The sequence below is a fragment of the Nuphar pumila genome, chromosome 9, assembly GCF_984573655.1.
Source record: "Nuphar pumila chromosome 9, dmNupPumi1.hap1.1, whole genome shotgun sequence".
NCBI lineage: Eukaryota > Viridiplantae > Streptophyta > Magnoliopsida > Nymphaeales > Nymphaeaceae > Nuphar > Nuphar pumila.
In genome coordinates this window covers 1,497,655-1,510,699 of record NC_143257.1, presented here as the reverse complement: position 1 = coordinate 1,510,699, position 13,045 = coordinate 1,497,655, and the positions used below count along the sequence as shown (strand labels likewise).

The 13,045-nt window shown below is 37.6% G+C and overlaps 1 protein-coding gene across 2 annotated transcripts in view; it reads right to left on the bottom strand.

The window, feature by feature from the left end:
* Positions 1–2,479: 2,479 nt before the first annotated feature.
* Positions 2,480–13,045, bottom strand: part of LOC149828160 (neutral ceramidase 2-like) — a 42,765-nt gene continuing 32,199 nt past the window's right edge. For both annotated transcript variants that reach the window (XM_090017419.1, XM_090017420.1), the window contains exons 3-10: positions 8,869–9,077; positions 8,314–8,673; positions 7,848–8,109; positions 7,493–7,766; positions 7,237–7,362; positions 5,406–5,469; positions 4,638–4,807; positions 2,480–3,368 (exon numbers count right to left, since the gene is read on the bottom strand). In XM_090017419.1, coding sequence (XP_089873545.1) covers positions 2,820–3,368; positions 4,638–4,807; positions 5,406–5,469; positions 7,237–7,362; positions 7,493–7,766; positions 7,848–8,109; positions 8,314–8,673; positions 8,869–9,077 — 2,014 coding nt within the window. In that variant the 3' untranslated portion in view covers positions 2,480–2,819. The remainder of the gene's footprint in view (positions 3,369–4,637; positions 4,808–5,405; positions 5,470–7,236; positions 7,363–7,492; positions 7,767–7,847; positions 8,110–8,313; positions 8,674–8,868; positions 9,078–13,045) is intronic.

Genomic DNA, 13,045 nt, shown 5'->3' with positions numbered 1-13,045 from the left:
AATCACAGAGCGTCACCCACGCGTAATTATTATATATTCCGAGCAGCAGGGATGCTGCGTTTAAATAAGGGAAATTACTATTTCGTCCTTAAATATTCGCCTTTATGTCCTTTCTCCTCTTCATTGGTTGATTATCGGGTTAGAGTCGGATTTGGATCTGAATATATATATATATATATATATATATATATATATATATATATATATATAAAGAGAATAATGGGTCCGTGCTAAACCGCTTGTTAAACGGGTTTTTTCAGTGCTTTTTACGTGGTTCTGACTCCATAAATGTGTTGGGCATGGTCGATTTACTAAGAATCTGAACCTGGATCTAGGGATGGGAGCGGACCCTGGCGGGGGGGAGCAAGGTCTCAACCCCCGCCCCATTTCAAAATCTAAACCTTTGTCCCTCGCACGAGGATAGATTTTAACCTTCATCCTTGTTTCATGTTCTTCATCCCCGGTTCAAACGGGGCGAGGTGGGGTGGGGCCTCGGTGTCCCAGTCCGCTGCCATCCCTAATCATGTGTTTTTGATGAAAAAAAATGATGTTTGGAGCCTCTAAAATTTATAAAGATTTTGGACCCTTGATTTTTCAAATTTTATAAAACTCCACCAATGGGTTGGAATCAAATGCTTTGAGAGCTAATCCCTCTAAAATCAAGTATATAGATCACATCTGTACGGTTAGAATTTAAAAATAAAATAAAATAAAATAAACACAAAAAAAACCCATTTAACACGTGGTTTAGCACGGACCCATTACTAAACTGGTTGAACCAGCCTGTGTAATCCCTAACCCACCCATTTTCTCTCTCTCTCTCTCCCACACAGGAGGACCACTACCATGATGAGAGGCCATCTGACCAGGCGGGGACGGAGGAGGTTGAGTGCAGAGATTAGTAACGAGAGAGAGAGAGAGAGCAGCGTGCAAAAAGGAAAGAGGGAGGAAAGAGCAGTGGGAAGGCTGTCTGGTGGTGGTGGAGGCCGAGGATGGTGGTGGTAGAGGTTGGGGAAGGGGCGACAGGAAGACCCGTGGGCCTAATATGGCAGGCGCTGAGTGAAGCACAAAAACAAAAGGGAGGAAGGGGCGGTGGGGAGGTTGTTCAACAATGGTAAAGGCCAAAGATGGCGGTGGGGAGGCCGTCTGATGGTGGTAGAGGCTGCAAAGGGTGGTGGTGGAGGTCAGGGAAGGGTGATGGTGGAGGTGGAAAGGGCAAAGAAAGAGGTAAATGATTGGAGGAGAGAAAAGAGAAGGAAAAACAAAGGATTACATAGGGATCTAAAGATCGGACGGCTTTTATTGGTTCAACAAAGTTGATAGGTTTGGGCAGTTTACATGTTCTAGTTTCTCAGAGAGAGTTCACTTTAAAGTCTACTTTAGACTTCAACCCCTAGTGACAAAAGTTTAAAAGGACAAAATATTGGCATTCAAGAACTCGTGAGAATTTGATTTTTTTTTTTAAATCTTGCATTTTTGGGCAAAATCCTGACAAAAAAAATAAATTAAAAATATAAAACATATTTTTATAAGGAAATATAAATACAAATATTTAAAAATAAAAAACTACACAGTTTTTACAAGATAAATAGCCAATAAAAACATAAATGCTGTGCTTAAAGCGGGGTATTTCTATTTTTGACAAAAAACTAATGAGAAATTGAAAACATCACGTGAAATTACCATTTTTAACTTGCGGGTAATTTTTTGCAAGATTTTCATAAGTCTCACGAGATCTGTCACTATCCATGAGCCTCTAGATTTTACTAAAGACTAAAATTTTGGAGATGATCATACGCAAGTTCATATAGCATTTTGAAAGGTTTCTATGGGTTAGATAAACCAACTGTCGCACTCATGGTAGCTTAACATCAAATAACTTTCCTGTAATGGTTAACTTTACCATCACATTCTCAAACCTATTGATTGGTTTTGAAGAATGCTGGGCTTGTGCCGAACCAATCCATTCTTACTATTTGATGACATTGCTTGGTGCAATGGTAATGCTCGGGTTGCTAGCGTGTTGGCAATGGTTTGAGTCATGTGCAGATGCGTTCGATATGGTCCATTTGTTAGGACAGGACAACTGTCTGATCGGGTATTTTTGATGAAAAAATATGATTTTTGGATGTTCGGATATTTACTAAATTTCTAAACTGCGGATTTTCAAGCCTTAAAAGATCCTACTTATGGGTCCTAATCAGCTAATCCAAGAACCAGTCCCTATAAAACCGACCATGTAAATCACAACCATATGGTGAGATTTATGACGTCATGCTTCTTCCTGTTATATTTTATTAATTAGGCTTTTTCTTGCAGCCATAGAGATGGATCTTGTTATCAAGTATTTCTTGGCAGGAGAAAAACTTGTAACAAGTTAAAATTTTAGTTCAAGGAATATCAAGAAAAGCATTGATGTGTGTAAACAAATAAAACTTATAAAAAATAAAAACATGATAAATAAAAATAAAACATATAGTTGAGACAATTGAGAAGGTGGCAGTAGCTGCTTTATCATTGCTTATGTTACAGATTATGTCCAAGAGAGAACCAAATTAAAAATCAGAACATGATTGTATAGTCTTCTACTATTAAGCATAAGCCCCCAAACTAGAAAAAAATCAAATAAGCCATGAACTGTGGAAACTTGACATTTTTATGGAAAATAAAATAGTAAAACTGCTGTAAAACTTTTGAGATAATCCCAAATAAAGACACACCATGACTAGAAAGTCTTACATACACATTTGGTGAGAGTTCATCCAGAGTTTCCAATCTGTATGCTATGAAGGAGTGGGCACCGAACGAAGCTTCCAGATCTAGAGCACGACAAAGGCACTGGACGATCCATTGAAATGATGCATAGACCCGAAAATGCTCTTTGCACAACCAAAATGACTTATTCTGTACACACCCGGAACAGCCGTTTCTGGAATCCTCCACTCAATAGTTGCATGGCTGAAAGTACTAAGTTTAGAGGGGCGCGACCACTTGAAGCGCAAGCAGAAATCATCATCATCATATGATGGGCTCCAGCTATTGGTACTGTCCAATGCTTCCACCAAAGAGAACGTCCCCTCGGTCATGAGATCATTCCTCGGACACGCAGACCAGAATGACACGACCACCTTGTCACCTCTTCTGTAGGTAGAGTTCTTCAGCACATCTGCTCTTACATCACCAAATTTGACACCTAAGGGAGTCATGTCAACAACAACAGGTGGGAGTAAACCTATCTGTTTATTTAAGAGGTCAGGAGGTTGAGGTCCCTGTTGGACGCTCTGACCAGCTGCGAGTGCTGCTGCAAGCTTCTTGAACTCCTGAATGTATGCACTTAATGTATGTGGACCATACAAGGTAGAAGCTCCCTGTAAAAATTAGTGTGAATTCAACAGAAAGCCATCTAAATCAACCTAATCATTGACATGAATTCATCACGTCGACTGAAGCAACACAAAATGTCTATAGCTAATTTAAATGAATGCAGAGGATAGTTTATATAACTGACAAACATGATTGATGTAGTGCAATCATGTTTCCTCTTCTATGATATCTAATGTTCATGTTCATCAAGATAAGGAAAGAACCCTTCTCGGACCAAGAAAAATATAACCCTGGAAAACAAATCGAACTTCGAAGACATTTGACTAAAAGAAGAGGAAACATGAGTGCAATAATAACATAGTTGACAAAGTACAATAATCCACAAGAAACAAAGTGTAGCCAACGAATGCTCTTTGTCAAGGTCCAGAAAGCCACAGGAAACTATTCTGTTTACAAGTACCAGACGGCAATGTGTAGAAAATCAAGGCTAAAGTGATCTGGATAATCACATCTATCAAAATGATTAAAGATCCTTCTGCAATAGCTACAATTTATGTGGTTGAGGAATTTCAAGATGAGCTTGAAGACAGAGAAGATGCTAAGAGCCCAAGAGAATGGGCACTCATTTTTCACAAATAAATTTCTATTTAGCAAAGCCCTCTCATATCTTCCAAGAACCAAAAAAGGAAAAGATTAAAGTTCTAAAGTGATCTGGATAATCACATCCATCAAAATGATTAATCTTTCTGAAATAGCTATGATTTATGTGGTTGAGGAATTTCAAGATGAGCTTGAAGTGCAGACAAGATGCAAAGAGCCCAAGCAAATAGGCTCTCATTTTTCACAAATAATTTTCTATTTAGCAAAGCCCTCATATTTGCCAAGAACCAAAAAAGGAAAAGATTAAAAGCCCTATATTTTACTGAGAGGTGAAGGTATTTGGTGGTGGTATTTTAATTAACTGAGTGTTTTAAAGGTAGAATGTGTAGTTCACAATAATAAAAAGCTAAAGCCATAAAAACAAAGCCTACAATTCATATGGTTGAAGAATTTCAGAATGAGCTTGAAGCGCAGAGAAGATACAAAGAAAGAGCCCAGGTAAACAGGCTCTCATTTTTGCACAAATAGTTTTCTATTTATAGAAGGCTTTCATATGTTGCCAAGCACCAAAATAAAAAAGAAAAGATTAAGAGTCCTAGACTGTTAACGAGAGGTGAAGGTATTTGGTGGTATTTTAATTAACTCATAGTGTTTGAAGCCAGATTATGTAGTTCATAATAATAAAAAGCTAGAGCAATAAAAGCATACTTTACCTCATATCTTTGAATCTGATATTCTTCAAAGGTGGTCACATACTGTGAATAGGTATTTGTCAACCCAGCAATAACAACATGAATGTTTTCATCAAATTCTCCATTGCCAGCATTGGTGAGTACTGCTTTCACAGCATCACGGAGGCGCCTCCCTGCCATTGTAGTGAATTCTGCAAGGAACACCAAAAGATGGCCATGAAATCGTGTAAGCTAGACAGGCATTTTGTCCATGGCATAATTAAATTTCTTACAGATCTGTGGAAAACCCAGCAGTTTAAACAGCAAGATGTCATCCACAAGATCATTATTCAGGACATGTGACAAAATTTCTCAGTACAATAGACACCGGTGGAGGGATACTGGTGGATCACAGATTAGCTTGAGAATCTACTAATCCAGCCTAATTTTTTATTTCAGAAATTCAAAATGACTACATTCATTCATCTCAAGCAAAATGAATGAGTACCAAACAAGCACAGAGCATGGACTTCTGCAAAAGATGCTTCATATTTATTATGGAGCTATAATACATACATCTCTATATTAATTATTTCATTTCCTGCTTTTGTATCATTAGAAAAAGAGCTATAGTAGCATATAATAATAAATATGGCAGGTATTGTAATTTGGAACTATGATCCCCAATATTATTGTAGATAATATGTAATCAAAACAATAGATTGGAAGAAATTGGCAAAATCATGAGTTTGGATTGAAGAAGGGTAAATAACTAAATATTCAACAAAAAAAGAATGAGGAGGCTCATACCTCCAGGCACACTGAGAATGATCAGCTGCCCTATCCGGAGCATTTGTATTGGAAGAATGGAAGGCTGATTAAAATAAAAACACATGAGTAATTCTCTCTTTCTTCATACTAACATTCTTAAGCTCACAACATATTTACTGAAATGACTATAACAGAATTTCCCTGACAACAGCAAACAGTTGGTGCCTCAACAAAAATACCACAAAAAGGTGAATCAGTGAGAAATTTTCCTATACGGTGACACACATAGAAAAGCCTAGGAATCATTTAAAAACTGAGCAAAGAACTCAGATTCTGTGGAACAAAGCGAGACATTTGGCTACTTAATTGTGAATGCAGTGAATTTTCTACGACTAGACATACGAAAGATGCACTTTTAGAAAAAAAAACAAAAAGCAAGAACTTTTTTGTGATACTAACAAATCTATAGAGATGAACTTGACCATTGAGGATCAGCAAATTGCTCTTACAAATATCCTTAAAATAAAAAGTTTCATTTGCATAATTTTATTGATAAAAGTAAGGACATATGAGCAAAAAGTTCAATTAGAGAGAAAATAAATGTGAATCCATTTAACTCAACCAAACAGCAGGATTCTCAAAAGTGATCAACACCATGAAGCAGCTCTTATATTACAAGAAAAGAAAATCTAAAATGTCTCCCATAAATATGAGGTTTTCCCTTTTTTATAAGGAGCACTGGGGATAACGCCCCCCTACTAATTATCATTAATAATTTATGAAATATTTTACAAATAATCTCTTCCAAAAGGGAGTTAATGTGGTGGCTTAGGTTTCCATTTTAATATATCCCACGTCTGATTGAGATGATAAAGAACATGGCACAGAGCAGGTTGAGGGTGCCCCTACAACATCTTGGGTACTTTAGATGGTCATATAACTATGCAGAATTTCAGTTTGTCCCCCACGCCCTTCCATTGAATCCTGTAATTGAGCTTTTATAAATATGAGGAACTTCACATAAAACAGTCTTGAAAATCTAGCCTGAACCTATTCTGAAAATTTAAATTTTAGATTTAAAGTTTCAGTTGGTATTTTCTCCAATCATAGAGGTATATATTTAACAGCAATTCTGTGCAACCATCAGAAAGAGTTGTAAGTTAGCAACAGTTGATCCAAGCAGGTAAGTTTCATGCCCACTTCAATGAGGTATAGAAGATAAAGCTATGCTTCAAATACGCAATTTGGTTAACTTGCATGAGCACCAAAAAATATGCTGCCAACTCTGCCAGAGATACTCCAGAGCACAATATAAAGGCATTAAATTTTACAGCAATGGTCCTAGCTTGCTAGCTAAAATTTTGCAAAATATAGCTGCAAGATCTTCTTCCAGCATATCTGCTTGCTGGATACAGAACTTTGGGAAAACTTGAAAAACAAAATCCTTCAGTATCTTTGTTTAATTTTACATATTGAAGCTTACTGATCACACAGTTTCAAGTAAATGATAACAGATAAATAGCCCTCCAGGGAACCACGACACTTCTCATAGAGGATATCTCACACCAAGCTTGGCATATAGCAGGTGCATCCTAAATTCATGTTATAGAAATATTGAATTCTCACACTGCAAACTTCTTAAAATAAATGATAACATGGTCTACAACACATGGACAAGTGGACACATGCAGACATACCCATACTCCCTAAAAGAAGAAGAAGAAGAAGAGAATGAAAAAAAGAAAAACAACATTATTCATGTTGAAGTAGGAATGTGAAAAACATGTGTTTGTAAACCTAGGACAAACTCTGCACTTGTACCCAGTAAAACAACAAAGAATCTAAAGGAGTATTGATTATATATGCTTACAGCCCAGGCATATGGTGCAGTCATTTCTCCGGTATCAAGCAAAATTGGCTTAGGGTGTTGGCAATCGACCTGTTCTTTGTTTGGTGTTTTCAGTACATTCCTCACCAACTTCCAGAAAAGATTGCCCTAGTATATAACATCAGGTGCAAATAAATTGGATTAGAATGATGTATATCTGACATATTTACACAACATTCTCATGGAAACTTCGAATAAAAGAGCATGATGAGAAAAAAAAAATCCACTTCCATGTCACCTGGTCATCCCCTTGCTTGAAGTCAAAAGCTCCAGGGCCATCTGTGGTTCCTGCAGCAAAACCGAAGCCCATAGCAGCAGGGCATGTTTTAACAGTCTCTTGCTTGGCACCAGGACTGCTGGAGGTATCAGTGACCTCAAGCTTTGAGAAGTCCAAATAGGTATGACGAAAATCAATCTTCCCTTTCAACTGCTCAGATGCTGAACTGAACAATTCCAATGCTTCCTTGAATTGTCTTTCCCCAATAATAAGTGTACTTTCAAATTCATCCGAGCTTCAATGGAAAACAAATTACCATCAAATTCCAAATTTAAACAAAAGATTAAGGAAATTTATGAACAAAATAGATTCATACCCAGGACCACGGCCATAGCACAACTCATTCTTCCCATTGCAGGTACTATGATTGAAATCACATGGCAGTCCAGTGTCTATGCAAAATGCACCCAGCACATTTGGACTTACATCACCACAATTTGATTGACAAAATGCAGCTACAAAGCTTGGTCTGCCATTGCGCCTGAAAGAACTTCTGACACGCTTGGTAACACTAAAAGGACTTTCTGCAGACATTCCACCTGGACTCCGAAAGATGGTTGCATGCTTTATCAACTCATCTGAAAAGCAATAGAAAATATGAGCAACTAACAGATATTATCAAGATGAAACTCCATGCTAACAAACTTCAAATTAGATAACTTATTCAGGAAAGAGACAGCAATTTGCAGATAAAGCTGACTTCAAAAAGAAAGGGAATATAACAATACTAATGATAACAATAAAGATGATGATAAGCATGATGACAACACTAATGAAGAGACCTTCTTGCTGACTAGGAAGCATGAGTGAGAATCTCCGAGGAATGCTATTTTGTTGGTTACTGTACAAATCAGGATGCATCCTTCTAGACATTTCCAACACATTGATCTGCTCAAACCAGTCCTCCATAAAACGTGCTGCTGCTCCCTTGTTATCCCCACTTATTAGTGAATTCGTGCGACTCATGGAGGTTCCATGTGTTGCAAACCAATTGAAACTTCCAACAGGACCCCATTCAGCATCCACAAACTTCAGAAGTGTCATGTCCTTGTCAACGTTGTACTTGTATTTGCTCCGTTCTTCTGGGGGATTGTTTAGATAAGCACTAGGACTGCGATTTATGCCAGCATCAAGGAGCTCACCTTAAATCAAGTTTTCAAAACCAAAATCAAGTCAGAGACAATTGGCTGAAAATATCCAAAAACTAGTATCTTAGATATGCAGCAAGGGCTTGCAAACTAAAATGGTTCAAAGTTCATATAACTATATAAAGAGGAAGGACATGGCTGTAGATCTTGAAGCAGAATTATTGCATTTTTAAGGTTTCTCTTTCTTACCCTTGTTCACAAGAATGGATCCAGGGCGAAGACCTTCATGAGCCTGTACAATGCTTTTCTCAATGCCATCAACAATTATATCAAATGATTGGCGAACAAACCCAAGAGATGTAACAATATATACGACATACTGAAGATAGCCCCCTGGCCCTGCATGAGTGTGAATGCCACTGATAGCTACATTTTGCTCATTATAAAGGTCTCCATATCTGACAAGAAAATGAGAAAGAAGAAAATGAGGATTCACAAACTGGATCTGGATACTAAACTAGAAATTTGGTTTGATCAGCAAGGTCCCATAACAATTTGAGTGAAGAGATGAGCTCCTGAATAATCCAGGAAACTAGACTAAATTCTAAAGCAGGTGTTCTTTTTAAAATACATTATTTTACATGCAAAAAACTGGGTTTCCAATAACATAGGACAATATCATAACATTTCAATAGGAAAAGAATGGGTTTTCATTCAGTGAATTTTATGTGAACTGCAACAAGTTTTATCACAGCAACCCCTTCTGTCCAAGGAAAACAAATAGTATCAGGTCATTGAAAACCCATCGCTAGCATCATGATTGCTGAAGAATTTAAAAAAAATCATGCAGCAGGCATCTGAAAATAAATGGAAAACTGTTAGAACATGCCGTTATATTCATCGAACACATGCCTAAGTTATATGAATCCAAACACATGACCTGGAGGAACTTCCCCCTTGTTTCAAAGGCACCCTAAATGTAATTGGAATTCGAGCATTTGATCAGAGAAATGTTCACATTAGATAGCACCATGATCTGTTAAGATATATGTCTTGTCGGGTACGTATATATATATATACCAAAGTATACCGAGGTGTACTTGGTAAATCTTTTGTACTTTTGTATATCCCTTTTCTTTTATTTCTTTTGTATATCTTTTGTATTTCTTTTATGTATTCTAGGTATATCTTGTAAGAAAATAGAGTCACGTGTGTTCAGTTTGGATTGGGTCATATTGGACCCGATCCACCTTGTATGGGATGTATTCTTATGTAATATTTGTCTTGTATTAAGGGCAATCAGGTCAAACCTGAACCCTAGTCACTAATATTAATACCAATGAAAAGAAGAGGCAGCCAAGACAGAAATTGTGGACTGCTCTCTACATTGTTTCAACCTCTTATTTTTCCTCTCTCTCAAACATGTTGCTGCAGGTTTTGGAAGCTCGATTTTCGAGATTTCTCATATGGTATCAAAGTCAACTTCATCCAGGTAGTCCTTCATCAGATCTGTCTTCTCTTCCCTCTTTAATCCCTCTCTTCTTTTCTTGGTTGCCTCTCCATCCCATTTCATGTGATTTTCTAATTCACGCGTTACTGTTCACATGATTCTCCTCCCTCCAAAATCACGTCCCTTTTTTTCTTATCCTTTACCAAAAAAGGGGGGGTTGTTACTGTTCACATAGTTCTCCTCTCTTTGGTATATCAGATCTGTCTTCTCCTCCCTTCCTGAAACCCAAAACCAGATCTGGTTAGCTGCTGTGATTCTCACCCAACAACTGTGATTTTCTGTTTTTGAAAATCACGTCTCTTTTTGTGATATTCACATCTCTCTCAAAAAAAAAAACACGAAGGGAACCCATTAGATCTACCCCCTTTTGAATAACCAATACTTGTGGTCATCACAGTTTGAGGGTCCTCTGTTAAAGCCAAGCAAAAAATGCTGATGAGTTTTTTGCTGTTATTCAGCACACCCTATTTTTTGCACCCAGGAATCTTCAAATGGCCTAATTTCCTACTCCACTTTCCATGAATACTTTTCTTCTTTCTCAGCTTGTCCCTGAAAAATTAACTACCTCAAATTATCTCATTTGGAAACATCAAATCACTCCCTTCATAGAGAGTCTGAATCTGATTGGGCACCTGGATAACTCTGATCCTATACCCAATAAATACTTGGAAGAGAGAAAAGATGGAGAAGGGAACAGTGGGAGTGGTCTCACGCAGAACCCCACATACCAGCAGTGGATTCGCCAGGACAAAATGCTGGCAGCATACCTTTTGTCCACTCTTTCTCGGGATGTTCTTGTTAGACTGGATGATGGATTGAGTGCAAAGGAACTTTGGGATAAACTTCGTGAAGTTTATTCTCAGGTCTCTGAATCCAAGGCAACTGCAGTTGAAATCTCAGTTTCAGAACATGAAAAGGAATTCATCTTTTATTATGGAATACATGAATAAGATGAAAACCATTGCTGATGAACTAGCTTTGATTGGACAGCCTATCCCTGAAAAGGATAAAGTCAGACAAATCCTTGCTGGACTTGGGCCAGAATACTCTATGCTGGTCATATCTCTACAGTGTCAGACGCAAATCCCTACGTATGAGGCACTACGTCCTATCTTGCTGCAATTTGAAGCCTCACATGTTCTTAAAGGGCAGAGGCAGGAATTATGGACAAGGGGAAAGAGGATTACTTCCCTTACCACAGCATCAACAACAAAATTTTCAACAGCATCAAAACTTTCAAAATCGGGGAGCTCTTATTTGCCAGTTGTGCAAGAAAAAAGGGCATAGCGATGCTGATTGCTGGGATTTACCCAGCTATGGAGTGGCAGCTGGAGTGAAAAAGGTGGAGCATAATGCCAACTACATTCAAGTTCAGCAGGGCAATGAGCAACAACGTAATCATAAAGCCTTGGCTATGGCTTTTCAGCATATGCAAGCAGATTCTGCAAAAGGAGCTCAAGAAAAAGCATGGATCTTAGATTCAGGAGCAAGCAATCATGTTACAAGTGATGAGGGTTTCTGAACTCAAACCTTATACTGGCCATGATAAAATTATTGCAGGCGATGGAACTGTTCACCCCATCACTCACATAGGAAAAGCTCATGTTTTTAGTGTTCCTAAACCTTTAACTTCATCTAATGCTTTTTTTGTTTTGCGTCTTAAAAGCAATCTTGTCTGTCTCTCAGCTTTGTCAGCAAAATAATTCTTCTATTATCTTTATTCCTTCATCTGTTTGTGTAAAGGGACTAGATTCGAAGGAAACATATGTTAAAAAAGAGAAAAAAGAGAATCTTTATATGATAAAGGAAGCTCCAAAGTTTCAGTTGTTCTTTTTTGACTCCCAATCTCATCCAAAACCATCGATTGATCTGTGGCATCGGCATTTGGCGCATTGTGGTCATCCTTTCTTGCAGTCTTTGATTAGTTCTGGTTTGATGTCTAGTTCTTGTTGTAATAATGAGTTGATGATAAAGAATTTATGTTCTAGTTGCCAAGTATGTAAAAGTCATCAACTCCCTTTCCAAATTATCAATAAAAGAGCTTATTTCACTTTTCAAATTCTATATTCCGATGTTTGGAGGATGGCTCCCATTGATTCTTATTCTTCAAGTAGATATTATGTGACATTCATAGATGGGTATAGTCGTTATACATGGATTTTTTTAATGAAGCACAAATTTAAAGTGTTCGGCTTGTTTTGTCATTTTCATAACCTTGTCAAAAACTAGTTTAGACAAACCATTACTCGCTTCCATAGTGATAGGAGAGGCATATTACATAAAAATTTGTGCCCTCATACACCTGAACAGAATGGCATAGCTGAAAGGTGTTAAAATGTAAAATACATATTTATATAATAATAATATTATTATTATATTATTATTATATAAATTTGTATATATTTTTTATTTTTTTCTTTTTCTTTTTTGTCTTTTAACTATCTAATTCATTTTGAACTAGATAGTTTGCTTTTGGTCAAGTTCCGATTGGAACTTGACCAAGCATCTAGCTGTTGGAACTAGTCCAACGGCTAGAATTCTAGCCGTTAGAACTAGTTCCAATGGCTAAGAGGAGAGCTCCTTATGAGCTCTCCTCCTTTTCTCTTATAAATAGGGGTGCATCCCCCTTTGTAAAATCATTCACTAAAAATGCTTTTTAAGCATTTGTTCTCATAAATAAAGCTTGTCATTTATTTCTTGTTTTTTCATTTACACTCTTTTTGGGGTCTCGTATAAAGTATCGTTTAGATACTTTCTTTTGAGAGATTCAAGTGCATTCGTGGAAGACTGATGCAGGGCAGGACCCGGTTGGACCCATAGTGCCACTCGATCCACCACAAAGGGCAGAACACAGGACCCACGTGTCCGACCCCAGGGCAGGAACGGAGCCGCGATGCAGGGATGTGCCCCTGCGCA